Genomic DNA, 19,966 nt, shown 5'->3' on the forward strand with positions numbered 1-19,966 from the left:
TGCATTGAACCTATAGAGTACTTTTGGTATTATGGCCATCTTAATGATATTAATTCCGCCTATCCATGAACAAGGTATATCTTTCCATCTTCTAAAGTCTTCTTCTATTTCTCTCTTTAGGGTTCTGTAGTTTTCGTTGTATAGGTTTTTCGCCTCTTTTGTTAGGTTGATTCCCAAGTATTTAATTTTATTTTTTTGGGGGATATTGTGAATGGGGTGGTTGTCCTTATTTCCATTTCAGAGGATTTATCACTGATACACAGGAATGCCTTTGCTTTATGAGTGTTGATTTTACATCCTGCCACTTTGCTGAATTCATTTACTAGTTCTAGAAATTTCCTGGTAGAACCTTTTGAGTCTGCTAGGTGTAGGATCATGTCATCCGCAAATAGTGCTAATTTAAATTCTTCTTTTCCTATCTTTATGCCTTTAATTTCTTTCGTCTAATTGCTCTGGCCAGTGTTTAGAGAACTATGTTGAATAGAAGTGGTGAGAGAGGGCATCCCTGTCATGTTCCAGATTTTAGAGGGAATGCCTTCCATTTTTCTCCATTTAGTATAATGCTTGCCTGAGGCTTAGAATAAATCGCTTTTACAATGTTGAGGTAAGTTCCTGTTAACACTTCTATTCTTAATTTAACTTTAGGATTGATAAAGAAGCTCTTTTAGTCACTTTAGTACTTCTGATTACTAATATTGTTTATTTACAAATGAATTAAATATTTTTTAATCACATAGAGCCTATCTTATACATACTACACTTAATATTAGTCTACCTTTCTCCCTTCCCTCCCCTTCCCTTCCCTTCCCTCTCCCTTCCCTCTCCCTCCCCTTCCCTTCCCTCCTTCCCCCCTCTTTCTTTCTTTCTTTCTTTTGTTCTTTCTTTCTACCAGGGATTGAACTCAGGCACACTTAACCACTGAGCCATGTCCCAAGCCCCTGTTGTATTTTATTTTGAGACAGGGTCTTGCCAAGTTGCTCTAGGGCCTCACTAAATTGCTGAGGTTTGCTTTGAACTTATGATCCTCCCACCTCAGCCTCTCAAGCTGCTGAGATTACAGGTGTGCGTCACTGCACCAATAATAGGCTTTTTTGATACTTTCAGTTGTAAATTTACACGTGCAGTTGAAAGTTGATGGAGAGTTAGAAATAGATTCAAATATAGATAAGGGATAGATGGTACTGTTTACATTAGTTACTCTTTTTCTTATACCTTTTTATTCTATCTATCTATCTATCTATTTTTATGTGGTGCTGAAAAATCTAACCTAGTGCTTTATGTGTGAGGCAAGTACTCCACCACTGAGCTGCAACCCCAGGCCCCATTAGTTACTCTTGTAGCCATCTTCTCTTTGGAGAGAGTGCACAGAACTACCATAGGAGAAATCATTATCCTTACTTTGCTTAATTGATTGTCAGTATGTTATTTCATTTTGTAAATAAGCCTTTTTCTCTGTATTTAAACAATTGATTTAATCTTTCAGACAGGGGAAAACAAAGGCTGGAGTGGTCCAAAGGCTGGGTTTCCTGAACCAACAAATAACAGTAAGTTCTCATTTTTATGTTGTCTGCATTTGGTGTTCATCAGTAGTACTGACTGGTTCTGTCTGGGCATTGGATGCTGCTTTAAACATTGTGGAGGATATAGGGGAGTTGTGGTGTTTGCTTTCCTGAAAGAAAACTGGAAACTAAGACACAGACACTCATATCCTTAAAATAGCAAAACCATTGCAGATTCATATAATGATGATATTTTTCAAACTGTCATTTTATTGATATAATATTCTTATAAAAATAAAAAAGCAATTATCTACAAATCAATTAGCTCTCAGATCAGCTGTTTTCAAAGTTAATTCTTTTAATGTCTATGCAAATATTTATATAATTATACTGATAAAATTTTTATTGTGTTGTTTTCTTTTAATAGTACTATAAACATTTTCCACATTTTGCTGAGTCATTAGAATTTTTATTATTTAATTAAAATCACTAAATATAAATATAAAGTTGCTTATGGTCTTATTTCATGTATAGTATTCTTAATGCTTAAAACTCAATTTCAGTTTATTTCTTTTTCAAATGTATTTAATCAAGATATTTTGCACTGGACTTTTAGACACTGTACCCTCTTAAAAACATCTGTTTTCACTGAAATGACCATTTTTCTGTAAATCAATGAATGAAAACATTTGGTTTTGAAAATGCTCAATCTATCTAATTTCTAACCCTGTTTCTCTTCCTTACAACCTCTAGGCACTGAAAAAGGAGGTTAAATCTGAAAATTGCCATAACAAAGGGTATTTAGTCTTTAATATTGGCAGCTCACATCTTTATGTATATATAATGAAATTAATAACAGATATTACCAATGCATGCTTGTAAGAATTGAATTCTTGACTCAACTAAACTAGCCTCTTGAAAAGAATATTTCAGTGAGCTAATGGTATTTTTAGGGTAACTTTCTGAGAATAATTGAAATTAATGTGACTGAGAGACCTTGGACTATACAGTAGTATTGAAAAATGTGATGAGTTTTGTATATACACCATAGAAAAAAAATGGAATCAGTTCAGGATTCTAAGAGAGTATATTTAATTCCTTTGATGTTTGAATATATTGGCTTATAATAACTTGATAAGAGAACATAGGGAACATTAAAATTGATTGAAGTTTTGTGTAAAGTATTTTAACATAGTACCTGTTTCTAGTAATTTTGTAATGAATGTTGATTTCCTTCCATCCTCCTTTCCCCATCTTTTATAAAAGTGATAAAAGTCTAAGTACTCTTGCCAAAAATTTAATTCTTATACTTTTTATTTGTCAGATATATTTTATCATGAACATTGTGACTAAAGAATAGTTTATTCTTGAGTCATATTTTGACACTAGCCATGTTTTTGAAGAACATATGAACATTACATATTTGAATATGGAAGTCATATAGTGATTAACTGGACATGAAATCACATTGTAGATAGCCTACAGGCGGTATCAGTAAACAGATATTAGGCTGGGGTTGTAGCTCAGTGGTAGAGCACTTGCCTCACATGTGTGAGGCACTGGGTTCGATCCTCAGCACCACATAGAAATAAATAAATAAATAAAGATATTGTGTCCATTACAACCAAAACATTATTTAAGAAGAAACACATTTCTAAAACAAACAATAAAGAGAGATATTTTGGCTATTAGTATTATGTGTTGATTTTCTTTTAACTTGCTAAATGATACTGGAACTCCTTTGCAAATATGAAAAGAATATATTAAAAAAAGGCTAATTGCTGGGTTTCTGTTCTCAGGACTAAAAGGCTCAGGGGTCACTCCAGGTAAACAGGGCTAACTGGGCTGCATGAAATAACCACACAAGGGACACAAATACCTTTTTCTTTGGGGTCGCTGTGACCGCTCCTCTGACCTTAAGGGTCTGCAGAAAGAGAGAGAGAGAGAGCACGTACTGACCCTTTTATTGAGGAAAAGCTATTCAAATGAGGCAAGGGGTCAGGTTTCAGAGGGCTGAGTCTATCTTCATGATGTCCACTGTCATCAGGTTGACTAAAAACCTGGGTTGGCCACCCCCCAGGGCACAGTAAGAGAAGGGAACACATACAAGGCACTTCCATGGAAGATTCTATCCTAAACAGGGTAAGGGGTAATATTACAAAGGAACAGGTGAGCCTAGCTCCACCCATGGGCTGTAGAAAGACATGCCCAGGCACGAAGACAGTCACTTGAACCCTAGAAGAGTGCGGCAGTCTAGTAGCATGGTTGCCTGACACCACATTGCCCAGCAGGGGAGTTAACTCAGTCACGTGCAAGGTTGGTCTCCCACAGCTAATCAGTTTATTAAGTGATCAGAAATATGTAAGAGTGCCCCAAAGATTGTTTAAACTATTTGAAGCCAGTTTAAAACAACTAAATTGAGCTTGGTGCAGTGGTGTGTGCCTATTTAGCTGCTCAGGAGGCTGAGACAGAAGAATCACAAGTTTGAGGCTAGCCTGGACAACTTAGCGAGACCTTGTCTCAAAATAAAAAATAAAAATGGACTGGAGATATAGCTCAGTGGTAAAGCACCCCTGGGTTCAGTTCCCAGTACCAAAACAAAACAACAACAAATTAACTAAACTGTTAAAACTTTACGAATTTCTCTGTTCTATAATGGTTCAAATTTGGAATTTCAAAGAATATTCTTACATCCCTTCCTGACTGTGAGGATAACAAAGCTGACATAATTCTTCAAATTAACACAGGTGGTTCTGCCTCAGGTTACCATAGATGATGAGAATCTGAAGAATAGAAACTGTAGTGTAGCCCAAGGTTTGATGGCTCACTAATGAACGAAGCTCCAGATCCATCAGAGCCAGTGTAAAACTACTTAAATACATTAGGAAAAAGTTGGTTTCTGCTTAGTAATGGATCACTCAGGTGATAAGTCAATTACATGAAAATTAATTTAATGGTAATATTTAGGTTAACTTCTCTTCTATTTGATCAGTTCCTTAAGTTTGAAATTCTGCTCTAAGTGATTTCTGCCCTATGAAAAATACCTGTTAACATTTTAGGCAAGGGTTAAATCTTGGATCTTTTAGGATGACACAGGTTGAGGAAGATAGAAATTTGAGGTTCCCAGCACTAGGTGCCTTAATGACATATTGTCAAGCCATGAACAGTTCATTTTATATCTTATTTTCAATATGCTATGTTAAGAGTTATATATACAAATTTATAATGTTGAGACACTTTAAATTATTGAATATTTGTATAATGATTAACCAACCTTGAAAAACATCTGAAAAGGTAACATTAACCTTGTGAAAAACATTGTGTTGTCATGAAGTGACTCTCTGCATCATTTTGTCAAATTCTACATCACTGTAGCTTTGAAGATCAAATTTCTAGCCAATCATTATATGGATAAATAACACAAAATTAACTTGAAGTCATAATATACAAAAATTAAAAGAAGGGAATGCAGAATTGGAAAGTGAAAGAAGGAAATTTTAATCTGGCATAGCTAGCACCTAACTATAAGTAGACAAAAAATGTTAATGTACATGTGCGTTTAATTTTTGAAGTGGAAGATTTTTTTTTAAAGATTATAGTCATAGAAACTGCTAACAGTTAAAGTTGAAAAAATACTTGAAATGGTTTTGCAAGTGATTGTGATTACATAGACTGGTTTCTCAATTTATTTTCCTGGCTTGATTACCTGCAGCTTTAAAATATGGACCTAATTTTGGTATGCTTCTCAGGCTTTCTTCATCATACTGAAGTGTATCAGAATGTAGACTATTCTGTGTTTTTAGCCTTCAAATCATTGTCATTATGTTGAAGTACTAGAAAATGTTACACTATAATGTGAAGTTTTTGTTAAATTTGTCATAGGGCAATTTTATGCTTGGCATACACATAAAAAGCTAGCTTTTACAGAGGAATGACTAACAAATTTTTTAAAAGATCATTCATTTTAAAGATTTACTGATTGCTTATGGAAAACTTTCTAAAATATTTAGATACAGTTCAGTTGATAATATCTTTTTTTTTGTATTCACAGTCCATGTTTCTTATTAATACAGAGTTTTACTTGAAACAGGTTGTTTCTTAAAGGTGAACTCTAGCTTAATTCAAAATTGGATTAAGCTCAAAGGTATTCACTGGTATGTGCCGAATCCACCCACTAAAATATTATTTGGAGGCATTTTTTCCTCAGAAATATTTTTCCATTAACCTTTAAAAAAGTTTTAGCCCTCATGAAATATGTTGGCTCTTCTAGGTTCATTAGAGAAAACTCAAGACAAATACTTTTGGGACAGAATAGAGTGACTTTTTCAGGATTTAAGTTGACTCAGTAACATTTTTGTCACTTTTGTGTCATATGCAAGTCATATGCAGTGTACATCCTAAAACTAGGAAGCTATATTATCCCGTTGATAGGATGTTGGATAGGTTACCTGCTTGTTTCCCTGATAATGGTATACCTTATCTAGAACCTCTACATATCATTTTTTTCCTGTGGAGTGTGGGGGTTGTCCTTTGATGATAATAGATTAATACATTATTGCTTTAACAGTGTTTTGGGAGAGTTCCCTAAACAAATTCCTTTTGGGGTTCCCGTAACAGAAACCACTTTGTAATGAGACAATTAAAGTAGTTGTAGTCAATTGGATTTAAGTATAAAGCTGAGTGATACATCTTATCTGTTTATTTAGACATAAACAACTGTGTTCAAAATGCAAGAGTGTAGCTGATCTGTAGTGATGTTATTTAGAAAGATTTTGGTGAGTTACCTTTGCTGAGCAGACTGGTGCTCTCCATCTGAGACTGCTGATGGAAATGTTCATTCTACCATGAGGGAGAAAGACTTAATATTCCATAAAGATACCCTCCCCAGATTACATTGGTGCTATGTTGGACTGTCTGAGTGATGAGAAGCTGTAGCCTTTTGTTGTTGTAATTGCTTTGACAAGGATTTGCTTTTCTTGTCCACTGAATCTAAGGTTAGAGGTAGTGTTAAGTTTGCTTGTATCGTAGTCATGTCAGTTAAGTCTGTGTTTGAAGGCCCATTTGTTTAAAGGAAAAAGAATTTGAGATTAGAAAGTGTTTGATCAGATTAGTACAGACAACATATTTTCCAAAATATACTTAGGAAAAATTTAATGAATTTAAATTTTCATGTTTTAAAAAACTTGCTTTACTCGTGTTTTTATACACAAAATGATTTTCAGATAACAGTTTGTGTGTGTTTTTTTTAAAGGCAACCATAAAAACAGTTTAAGGATGCCTTTATTATTGTAGTATGAGAGTATTTTTAAGCATAAGAGCAAAGGGTGAAATGACAAAGAAAAAAAAGAGATGAATTTAGATACATGAAAACTAAAAATGGTTTCAGAGCACAGTATAAAAGTAAGAAGTCAAATGACAAATAGAAAGCATAACCTGTGAATATATAGCAACAGGTTAAATGTATAGAGGACACGTGTAAGTTGATTTATTAAAAAAAAAAAAAAAGGCCAGTGCCCTGGTAGAAAAAAGAACAGACAATAAATAATGAAAAATTCTCAGCAATACTGAATAAGTACAGAGTAAAAATAAATATTATGCAATTTCTGATCTATAAAAGTTGTCAGGTCTTTAAAAATGATAATTCTACCTCCTGGGGAAACACATACTCACATGCTACTGATAGCTTTGAGAACTAGTGTTTTCTTTCTGAAGGTTATTAGCCTAAGTATTATAATACTTAGACACATTTCTTTTTAAAGCTTAACTAAAAGGTAAGGAAGAATAGAATAGGTTTCTATAAAGTAAAACTAGGTTTTATAATTAGAAAAAAATCAAATATATTTAAAATACTCACAGACACAAGATTTTAACCAGAAATGCACTAGATTACTATATTTATTTATGTGTTTTTAAATGGTGTTTAGCGCTTTAGATAAATGGTCACAACAAGTGTAAAGGGTCAAAATATAAAATTAAAAAACAAAGGCTGGGGATGTAGCTCAGTCAGTAGAGTACTTACCTTGCATGTACAAGGTCCTGGGTTCAATCTCCAGTACCGCAAAAATAAGTAAATAAATAAATGAATAAAAACAAAATGTTATTCCAATTCTCAAAAAAAATACTATTATAAACATATGCATTAAGAAAAAGAAAACATGCTAAATATTACCTGGCTATTATAATATCAACAGTGGTTATCAATATATTCTTAAGTTGAGGATCACTTCTGTTACCTTCCCTCAAATCCCTCTGCTTCTGTCTAGTTTCCTTGCCATGCCCTAGTTAAGTCACTATCATCTAACTGATCTCCCTGCTGCTCCTCTTGCCAGTTCACTCACAACATAGAGTGAAGGGTGATCTTCAAAGGCAAAATGGGGACCTTGGAGATAGGACAATAGACTGACTCCTTCTCTGAAACCCTTTCTGGAGATGCCTAAGAAGCAAAAATGATCTTTTTTTTTTTTTTTTTTTTTTTTTTTTTTTTTTAAAGAGAGAGTGAGAGAGGGGAGAGAGAGAGAGAGAAAGAGAGAATTTTTAATATTTATTTATTTTTTTTAGTTCTCGGCAGACACAACATTTTTGTTGGTATGTGGTGCTGAGGATCGAACCCGGGCCGCACGCATGCCAAGCGAGCGCCCTACCGCTGAGCCACATCTCCAGCCCCCAAAAATGATCTTAAAGGATCCAGTACTTACTGCAAAAATGGTTTATATGTTGGTTGGTTGATTAAAAGTCAAAAGTCATGTCCGAATAAAAAGAATTAATAAATAAATAAGAAGAAGAAGAAAAGAAGTAAAAAGTTGGTTAGAAGCAGGAAGAAAATGACATCCTGGAGCAGACAAGGGCTAGAAACGTTGGATAGTATATTGTCTTTCTCTTGCTGTGTAACAAATTACCACAGTTATCAATTTAAAACATTTATTTTCTTCCAGTTCCTAAGTCATCAGTTCAGGCATGGCTTAACTGGGTCTTCTGCTCAAGGACTCACAAGTCTCCAGTCATAGTTTCAACCAGGATACATTTCTTTTTAGAGCTTTGAGTTCTTATATAAGCTCATGTGGTTGTTGGTGGAATTCAGTTCTTTTGTTGTGGGTCTGAGGTCCCTGCTTTCTTGCCGACTATCAGTAGGGACTGCAGTCAGCTCCTAGAGGCCACCACAGTTCCTCTGCAGTGTGGCCTTCTCACAAATTGGCTATTCCCATCTTTAAAGTCAAGTAACTGGATTTAAGCATAAATATTATATATTAAACAGTTAGGAAAGCAGAGTTAATTCTATAGACAGGTGTCCATTAATGGATGGATAAATAAAGAAAATATGGTGTGTATGTGTGTGTGTGTGTGTGTGTGTGTGTGTGTGTGTGTGTGTGTATACATACACACAGTGGAATATTATTACTGTATTATTCAGCCATGAAAAAGAACTAAATTCTGTCAATTGCAGCCACATGGATTAAGCTGGAAGGTATTAATGTTGAGTGATATAAGTCAGGCAAAGAAAGACAAATACAACATGTTCTCACTTATATGTGAAAGAAAAAAAAAGTTGGCTTTATTTGTTAAGAAAACCACAGTTCACTGATTCACTCATCTCTAACTCTGAATTTTAGTGATCGATACATTTGTACTATTGAAAAATGTCTTTATTTCACATGTACAATGCAGAGAATTGATAGTCTGTTTCAGATTTTGTATTTGAAATTTCTGGCTAACATCTGGGGATGCAGATTTTGAAACTTGTAAGAACAAATTTGTTTTTTGTTTAAACTTGTTCTAGTTTTGTGACTTTTGGAATAAAATCAAGAAAGCAGTTAAAAATAAAAGCAAATGAAGAGTGTGGGGGAGGAAGGATTGGAGAGAGCATGGTTAACTAGTGCAGGGCTACAGTTGGTTGAGAAGAGTAACTCCTAATGTTCTGCAATACGGTAAGAAAACTGGTTGACAAAAACTAAGTGATATTTTAAAATAGCAAATAGAGAGGATTTTGAATGTTTCTCCCACAAAGAAATGATACGTCTGAGGTGAATTACATGTCAGTTACCCTGATCTGATCACTACATATTGTATACATGTATTAAATGTCACAATGCACCTTTTAAATAGGTTCAAAACACCAGAAAAACTAGGGATAGTAGAAACATACCTCAACATTGTATAACTTATTTATGCTAATCCCAAGGCCAACATCATTCTAAATGGTGAAAAATTGAAAGTATTCCCCCTAAAAATTGGAGCAAGACAAATGTGCCATCTTTCACCACTTCTATTCAACATAGTTCTTGAAACTCTAGCCAGAGCAATTAGACAGATGAAAGAAATTAAAGGGATATGAATAGGAAAAGAAGAACTCAAACTATCATTGTTTGTCCACTACATGATTCTGTACTTAAAAGATCCAAAAAATTCCACCAGAAAACTTCCAGAATTAGTAAATGAATTTAGCAAAGTAGCAGGATATAAAATCAATACCCATAAATTAAATGCATTTCTATACATCAGTGATGAATCCTCTGGAAGAGAAATTAGGAAAACTACCCCATTCACAATAGCCTCAAAACAAATAAAATATGTGGGAATCAACTTACCAAAAGAGGTGAAAGTCCTCTACAATGAAAACTACAGAACACTAAAGAAAAAAGTTGAAGAAGATATTAGAAGATGGAAAGATCTCCCATGCCCTTGGATAGGCAGAATTAATATTGTCAAAATGGCCATTTTACCAAAAGAGCTATGCAGATGAAATGTGATTCCAATTAAAATCCCAATGTCATTCCTTATAGAGATAGAAAAAGCAATAATGAAATTCATTTGGAAAAATAAGAGACATAGAATAGCCAAAGCAATCCTTAGCAAGAAGAATGAAGCAGGAAGCATCACTATATCAGGCCTTAAACTATACTACAGAGCAATAGTTACAAAACATGACATGGTATTGGTACCAAAATAGACCTGTAGACCAATGGTACAGAATAGATGACACAGAAATGAACCCACATAAATACAGTTATCTCATAGTAGATAAAGGTACCAAAAACACACATTGGAGAAAAGACAGCCTCTTCAACAAATGATGCTGGGAAAACTGGAAATCCATATGCATTAAAATCAAAGTAAACACCTCTCACCATGCACAAAACTCAAAGTGGATCAAAGTCCTAGGAATTAGACCAGAGACTTTATGCCTAGTAGAAGAAAAAGTAGACCCAAATCTTCATTATGTCAGACTAGGTAGGCCCCGACTTCCTTACCAAAACTGTTAAAGTGCAAGAAATAAAATCAAGAATCAATAAATGGGATGGATTCAAACTAAAAAGCTTCTTCTCAGCAAAAGAAACAATCATTGAGGTGAATAGAGAGCCTACAGAATGGGAGCAAATTTTCACCACACACACACATCAGATAGAACACTAATCTTTAGGATATGTAAAGAACTCAAAAAGGGTAACACCAAAAAAACAACCAATCAATAAATGGGCCAACGAACTGAACAGACACTTCTCAGAAGATGATAAACAGTCAACAAATTTGTGAAAAAAATGCTGAACATCTCTAGCAACTAGAGAAATAAATGCAAACCAAAACTACTCCAAGATTTCATTTCACACCAGTCAGAATGGTGTTATCAAGAATATAAACAACAATAAGTGTTTATGAGGATGTGGGGGAAAAGGCACACTCATACATTGCTGGTGGGACTGCAAATTGGTGCAACTGCTATGATAGAAAGCAGTATGGAGGTTCCTTAGAAAACTTGGAATGGAACGCTCATTTGACCCAGCTATCCAACTCCTTGGTCTATAACCAAAGGACTTAAAAATAGCATACTGCAGGGATGCAGCCACATCAACATTCATAGCAGTACAAGTTCATAATTGCCAAACTGTGGAACCAACCTAGGTTCCCATTAATAGATGAATGGTAAAGAAACTGTGGCATATAAATATACATACATACACACACACACACACACACACACAATGGAATATTACTCAGCAATAAAAGAGAATAAAATTATTGCATTTGCAGATAAATGGATGGAATTGGAGAAGATAATGGTAAGTGAAATAAGCCAGTCCCCAAAAACCAAAGGCCAAATGTTTTCTCTGATAAGTGGATGCTAATCCATAATGGGGTGGGGAGCATGGGAAGAGTGGAGGATCTTTGGATGGGGCAAAGGGGAAGAGAGGAGGGGGCATGGGGATAGGAAATATGGTGGAATGAGACATCATCACTGTAGGTACATGTATGATTGCACGAATGGTGTGACCCAACTTTGGTATAACCAGAGAAGTCAAAACCTGTGCTCCATTTGTGTACAATGAATCAAAGAGCATTCTGATGTTATGTATCACTGATTAGAACAAAAAAAGAAAAAAAGAAAAATACATCTTTAAACTACATATAATTTAAATTTGATAAATGTTGCCAGACTATCCTAAATAGACATGTATGTACCAATTTATATTCCTACCAGCATATATCAGATTTTTTGTTTTCCTGAAACCTTGGTGGGCTGTCAAAATTCTGGATTTTTGCCAATCTGATAGTTGAAACAGGGCATTCAGTGTAGTATTATTTTGAATTTCTCCTATTAAGAATGAGACTAAGCATTTTTTTTGTACATTTATGAGCCTTCTGCACTTTTCTATCAAAAATATGATCATATCTATTTCGCATTTTAAAATTAGATCATTGGTATTTTATGTTTTTACGTGGTAGGACTTTATGTGTCTATATGCCTTTATGGTATGGTTTAACGAGACTTTTTGTTTATAATGGAATTTCCTTTTAAAGCTTAGTTTTCTAAGTATATATAAATGTATTTAATGTATCTTAATGACCTTTTAAAATAGTCTTTCTCTTCTAGTATTTGTTATTTTGGTGTAATTAATAATGTCTTCCCTAGTCTGATACTGTAATACATTTTAAATTATCTTCTGGAAACTTAAATCTTTGATACAATTGGGATTTATACTGAAACTATGGATCCAACTTTATTTCCCACTTCTTTGATACTTCCTTGATACCATATTCTAAGATCCTGTATGAATTTGGTTTCATTCTGGACTTTCTATTCTCTTTTGTTTAATTGACTGTTTATTCATACACAGTTTTTGTTATTGAATCTTTATTGTATTTTAATATGTATCAATTTAAAACTGTGTGAAGAAATGTAAATGAAGGCCTGCTTGGTCCATGATCTTCTTGCACATACAATGCAGAGTACAAGTAATTAAAAAGATAAAAATCTCCTTGAGGGCTGGACACAGTGCTACCCTGTAATACTCAGTGGTACAATGCTTGCCTAGCATGCCAAGGCTCTGAGTTCCATTCCTAGTACTGCCACCCCATCCAAATCTCCCCTTAACATCAAAACTAAGATGTATGAGAAGTTCGAGCATGACTATAAAGTACTATTAAAGTTTGGAATGCAGTGGTGACAGTGTCCCTAAAGCTTGTATGTGTTATGAATGCATCATTAATTCATTCATTTATTAAGAAAGTACTTATTGACTACATTTTACATTGTACCAATTTGCAGTCCCACCAGCAATGTATGAGTGTGCCTTTTCCCCCACATCCTCATAAACACTTATTGTTGTTTGTATTCTTGATAACGCCATTCTGACTGGTGTGAATGATTTCAGTAGTTTTTAAAGTTGATATTGCTTGAAAAGCTAGACCATCTGTAAAATAAACAGCACTGCCATCTCCCTATGTTAAAAAAAAGAGGGAAAACTTTAAAAAATTGATCAAGTGTTATTTGAAAAAAGTTATCAATTATTTTTAATTAAAAAATCATATAGCACAGTACCTGACATTTTTGGTTTTTAGTATTTGAACAAATAAAAGACTAGAATGTGTTTTCACTTTTTTCCACTGTTTTGATGATCTTTTAAGGAATTCATAATGAATAATATTAGTTCTCCCCAAAATTGTTGAAAATGGAATTCTTAGAATTTAGATAGTGCTTAGACCTGTAATTGTCAGCTTGGTGTTGCTGAACTCAATATTAATTATGAGTGGCATTATTTGTATTTCAATAGCTTAACAGAAATAATATATTTATTCTTAGGAAATTTGTGTTGGGTTAAAATTTTACCCAAATTCATATTTCAGGATATTTTGAATCTCATGTTGGCAATCTTTAGATGATTTATTATTACTTAATAAATCCCGGTTGTCTGAAAGACAGATCCTTTGAAACAAGGTATGCTAAAAGAGTATAATATAGCCAGGCACAGTGGCTCACACCTGAAGTCCCAGCAACTTGGGAGGCCGAATCAAGAGGATTGCAAATTCATATCCAGCAGCCTCAGCAACTTAGCAAGGCCTCAGGCAACTTAATGAGACCCTGTCTCAAAATAAAAATGGCTTAGGATGTAGCTCAGTGGTAGAGCACCCTGGGTTAAATCCTTAGTATGAAACAAACCAAAAACAAACAAACATAAAACCACCACCAACAGCAACATAAGGGGTCCTAAGTGTGAAAAGTTGAGTTGGGTAACATCCAGCCTCTATTTTACAAATAGAAAAATTGACGTTCAGGTATTTTTATAACGTGTCTGATGACAGAAGGTAGGGAAGACTTGAAATCATGCCCTCTGATTCCAAGGTCTGTGCATTTGCTACTAGATGACACATTTATTTCTAGACAGTACTTGGTGAAAATTAAGAAAAAATAATGTTTTTGAGAAATTCCACTAAAACTAAGTGTGCATGTTTTGAAAGAATGTTTTATACATCATGTACCAGGATCTTTAAAAAAAGAACACTTAGGATGTTTTATAACATGGAAAATGTCCAAACTATTGTTTCAGATACCACATTGATATTTGGGTGGATCATGTAAAAACACTAAATGACTGAGAAACTATGTGGAGTGTTTGTTTTAACTATTATTACATCAGTGGAACAGACATCTGTGTTACTTGATTTTCCTTAAGACTTAGAAAACTTTAGTAATAGTCCATTTCTAAAACACTCAACAGGCTTTTTGGGTGATGTTATTAAACTGTGGTCTTTTATTCCAAGCTTTCTGGTTTGTGTTAAGATGATTCATAGACTCTTAGAGCTGAAAGATATTTTTAAGTTCCTCTAGTCTAATTCATTTTACAGATGAAGAAAGCAGGATAAAGAGGCTATCTGCTATCCCAATTTGAACCCAGATAGCTAGGCTCAGTCTAGTCCATTTACCACTGCACTTTTGTGTTTACTTTGACTTTGTCATGTTTTGTGCTAATACTAAATGTCAGACCTTCTTTTTGCCACTTAAAATTTTTAAATTGTGTATTTTGTATTGTGGTAAACACATACATAGGTTACACCTGCTTAATACATTTTTTTAAAGTGAACAATTCAGAATAGCTAACTATAAGCCCATTGTTGTACAGTGGATTTCTAGAATTTTTTCATCTTGAATGACTGATCCTCTGGACAGAAACTTCTCATTTCTCTCTCCCCTTATCTCCTGCCAATCCCTGTTGTACTTTCTATTTCCATGAATTTGTCTAGTTTAGATACATCCTATAAATGGGATCATGCAGTATTTGTCCTTCTGTGATTTATTTTCCTTAGCATAATGTCCTCAAGGTTCATTTATGGATTTCTTTCCTTTTTAATGGCTGAATAATATTCTGTTGTATATGTATAACACATTTTTTAATCCTTTCATCTGTTGGTAGATTATTAGGTTGTTTTTACCTCTTGGCTATTATACACAATGCTATAATGAATACCAGAGTATAAATATCTTTTCTAGATCTTATGTTTAATTCTTTTGGGTAAATAGTGGGATTGCAAAATCATATAGTGGTTCTATGTTTAATTTTTGGAAGAGACTCCAATTGTTTTCTATAGTTGCTACACCATTTTGCCTTTTCATCAGTAGTGCGCAGTTGTTAAAAAACTCTGTATTGCCAACACTTGTTTTCCCCGTCCACCCCCGCTTTCTTGCAATGGCCGTCTCCAAAAGTGTAAGCTTATATTTCATTGTGGGTTTTTTTTTTGCATTTTCCTAATAATTAATTGGTGATAATGAGTATCTTTTCCTATATCTGTTTGCCATTTGTATGTCTTCTTTAGAGAAATGTCTATTGAAGTCCTTTGCCCAGGGTTATTTGTGTGTGTGTTTTTCCCCCCTATTGACTTGTAAGAGTTCCTTTTGTAAGAGGGTTTATTTTGGAGATTAAACCCTTGTCAGATATATGACTTAAAGATATTTTTTTCTCTCATTCTATAGGTTACATTTTAATCCTGTTGATTATTGCCTTTGCTATGCAGAAGCTTTTTAGTTTGATGTAGTCCTGTTGTCTGCTTTGTTTTATAGCCTATGTTTCTGTTGTAATTCCTAAGAAATTATTGGCAACAACAGTGTCATATAGTTTTTCCCCTGTGTTTCTTTTAGGAGTTTTATAGTTTAAGTATTATCTTTAAACATTTAGTTAATTTTTATGCATGATATAAGTTCAGTTTCATTCTTTTGCTTGCAAATGTCCAGTTTTCCCAGCATTGTTTGTTGATAGGACTTCCTTTCAACATGAGTAGTCTTGACATTCTTGTCAAAGACCATGGGCTTCCATTTCTTTAGAGTCAGTTTTTGGCAATTGGTTCTTTGAGCCATGTTGCCCTGTTTCTTTATGTGTCTCTAACTTTGTGTTGGGAGCATCTCATTTGAAAAAACAGCCACCTCTCCCAGTCTTTATGAAGTAATTTTGTGTAGGGGAAGACCATCAGTAGTTAGCCTGGATAAGATTCTGGAGAACTCTGGAACCTTTTGGGAAGGACTGTGATTTCTCAGGGTCTGTGCATGCACTATTTTAATTAGAGAGGTTTGCCAGTTTCTTTTTCAGGAGATTGTAATCTCTTGCTCCCTTTGATGCCTGTAGGTTCTCTGGTTCTATATCAGAAAGCTACTTCACTCACCACCATTCTAATTTACCAACTAACTATCCAACTATGCTCATTTATCAGCCCCTCAATTCAGAGTAGGTAAGATACTAGTCCTGCAGGAAACCCTCCTTAGAGCCACAATGTTAAATGCATATTTCATTTCTCTCCCACCAGAGAGAAACCTCAAGTTGTTTGCCTTCTCTTGAGCATGCTGAGGTGTGCCAGCCATAGCAAACTGCTCCCTGCTTTTCTTTGCTCTCTGCAGCCCTCTGGTAACCAAATATATTGGTTTTGTGAGCATTCCAAGTGAAGTGAGACAATAACCAGTCCCTTGGGAAACTGTCATAAAATCCAGAACATTGGATGCACAATCCACTCTTCTCTACCTAAGGGAGAAGTTGTTATCTGAAATATTCTCTCCAGGCACTGAGATATGTTGACTTGGGGAAGGTGTTAGTGTGGGTAAGGTGAAATCGTCATTCTTACCTGTTTCAATGTGACTGTTCTTGGCTTCATGCCCACCTGGTGTATTGTAACTTCTTAACTAGATTCTGGAATTCTCATAAAGGTATTTTAGTTTGTGTATCATTTTTCAATCTGTTTTTATGGGGGAATAAGGTGGAGCTTTCTATTTTCTTTAAGCTTTTTTATTTTGAGATAATTATAAATTTATATAAGTTGTAAGAATTAATACAAAGATATCTTGTAATACTTTGCCTAGTTTACTTATGATAGCATCTTAAAAACTATATAGTATGCTATAACAACTAAGATATTGATGCTGACAAGATATAGAACAATTCCATCACCACAAAGATCTCTCATGTTACCCTGTTTCCTGCCTCCAAAACCCCTGGAAGTTGTAATCTATTTTCCATGTCTTTAATTTTAGCATTTCAAGAATGTTGTAAAAATGGTATTATACAGTAGTACTTAACCTTTTGGGATTGATTTTTTTTAAGATAGCATAATTCTCTGAAGATTTCATCCAGATTATTGAATGTGGCAATTATTGTTCTTTTTTATTTGTAAGTAGTATTCTATCATATGAGATAGTCTAATCAGTTTGCTTTCAATTTTGGGGTATTGCAAATAAAATTGCAATACTAATATTCTTGTACAGATTTTTATGTGAACCTTTTGTTTCCTGTGTTGTAGATGCCCAGGTATATTATTGCTTGTTGTATGGTAGTTGCATGTTTGCTTTTTATAGAGAAGGTCACATTTTCCCAGAGTACCATTTTTCATTCATACCAGCAGTGCCTGAGTGATCCAATTTCTCTAAATCCAGGATTTGGTATTTGTTTTAGCGAGCATTTTTTTTTTTCCCCAATTTGGGGTTTTCTGATAGATATGCAGTGATATCTCATTGTGGTTTTAATCTTTCATTTCTTTAATGGTTAATGATGTTGATGTTTAATGTATAGAAAATCTTTGCATGTGCTTGTTTGACAACTGTGTATCCTTTTTGGTGAAATATCTCCATGTCTTCTGCCCATTTTCTATTTTGATGATGATGATGATGATGATGATGATGATGATGATTTACAAATGTGGCTTCAGGTTTTTTTGTACATTATTGGTAGTAATCCTTAGATGGATATGTGGTTTGCAAATATTATCTCCTAGTTTATAGCTTGTATTTTCATTCTGTTTCTGTGCAGGATTTTTGCACAGGAAAAATTTTAATTTTGTTAGGTCCTACTTATTTGTTTTTCTTTTTATGAATGTGTTTTTAATGTCAAGTCCTTAGACATTAGTCTTTCTCTAACCTTAGTCTTTCTCTAACCCTGGATTCCAAAGAGCTCTATGTTTTTCCCCTAAAAATTTTATAATTCTACATTTAAATTAGTGGTCCATTTTGAGATAATTTTTGTATAAAATGTGAGGCTTAGATTAAGATTTGCCCCCCTCCATGGTTATCCATGTGTTCCATTTGTTGAAAAGGCTGTCTGTCTTCTGCTGAATTGCTTTTGCATTTTTGTGAAAAGTCACTTGGATGTACTTTTGCAAATTTAGTTCTGACTTCTCTGTTTTTTACCAGTGAATATGTATTTATTTCTTTGCCAATACAAGTTTTGATTACTATACCAATATAATCTTTAAATTGGACAAAACAATTACTCCCACTATATTCTTTTTACAAAATAATTTTAGGTGGTCCACTTCTTTTGTGTTTCCATATAAAATTTAAACTAATTTTGCCTCTATCTACAAAAAAATTTTGCTTAGATTTTGAAATTTGTTCTAATTAATTACACGTGACAGTAGAGTGCATTTTGACATCATACATAAATGGAGTATAACATCTCATTCTTCTGGTCATGCATGATGTAGAATTACACTAGTCATGTAATCATATATGCACATAGGGTAATAATGTCCAATTTATTGTGCTGTTCTCTTACTCGTATATCCTGTCCCCTCCCTTCACTCTCCTCTGTCTAATCCAAAGTACCTCTATTCTTTCCTAGCCACCGCCCATATTGTGAATTAACATCCACGTATCAGAGAAAACATTCATGGTCTTTGGTTCTTTGCGATTGGCTTATTTTGCTTAGCATGATATACTCCAGCTCCATCCATTTACCAGCAAATTCCATAATTTCATTCTTCTTTAAGGCTGAGTAATAGTCCATTGTGATATATATCACAATTTCTTTATCCATTCACCTGTTGAAGGGCACCTAGGTTAGTTTCATAGTTTAGCTATTGTGAATTGAGCTGCTGTAAACATTGATGTGGCTGTGTCACTGTAGTATGCTGATTTTAAATTCTTTGGGTATAAACCAAGGAGTGGGATAACTTGGTCAAATGGTGGTTTCATTCTAAGTTTTCTGAGGAATTGTCATTACTGCTTTCTAGAGTGTTTGCACCAATTTGTAGTCCCATCAGCAATGTATGCGTGTGCCTTTCCCCCCCACATCCTTGCCAACATTTATTGTTGCTTGTATTCTTGACAGATGCCATTCTGACTATAATGAGGTGAAATCTCAGTGTAGTTTTCATTTGCACTTCTCTAATTACTAGAAATGTTGAACACTCTTTTATATATTTGTTGACAATTTGTATTTCTTTTTCTGTGAAGTGCCTGTTTAGTTCCTTTGGCCATTTATTGATTGAGTTATTTGGTTTTTTATTAAGTTTATAGAGTTCTTATATTCTGGAGATTAATGTTCTGAAGTGCGTGTAGCAGATATTTTTTTCTCCCATTCTGTAGGCTGTCTTTTCAAGTTCTTGATTGTTTCCTTTGCTGAAAATAAGTTTTTTAGCTTGATTCCATCCCATTTATTGATTCTTGAATTATTTCTTGTGCTTTAGGAGTCTCATTAAGGAAGTCAGTTCCTAAGCCAACATTTGGGACCTACTTTTTCTTCTGTTAGATGCAGGGTCTCTGTTCTAGTGCCTAAGTCCTTGATCCACTTTGAGTTTTGTGCAGTGCCAGAGATAGGTGTTTAATTTCATTTTGTTACATATGGGTTCCCAGTTTTCCCACACCATTTGTTGAAGAGGCTATCTTTTCACACAAGTGTGTTTTTGGCATCTTTGTCTGTATTTTTGAAATACAAATTTGTTTG

At 34.2% G+C, this 19,966-nt stretch overlaps 1 protein-coding gene across 9 annotated transcripts in view; it reads left to right on the forward strand.

Annotated features, from left to right (window-relative positions):
* Stau2 (staufen double-stranded RNA binding protein 2) overlaps nt 1-19,966 on the forward strand; it is a 305,213-nt gene that overhangs the window by 153,300 nt on the left and 131,947 nt on the right. For all 9 annotated transcript variants that reach the window (XM_026397277.2, XM_026397278.2, XM_026397283.2 and 6 more), the window contains one exon: nt 1,484-1,544. In XM_026397277.2, coding sequence (XP_026253062.1) covers nt 1,484-1,544 — 61 coding nt within the window. The remainder of the gene's footprint in view (nt 1-1,483; nt 1,545-19,966) is intronic.

The sequence above is a fragment of the Urocitellus parryii genome, chromosome 7 (genome assembly GCF_045843805.1).
Source record: "Urocitellus parryii isolate mUroPar1 chromosome 7, mUroPar1.hap1, whole genome shotgun sequence".
Taxonomy (NCBI): Eukaryota; Metazoa; Chordata; class Mammalia; order Rodentia; family Sciuridae; genus Urocitellus; species Urocitellus parryii.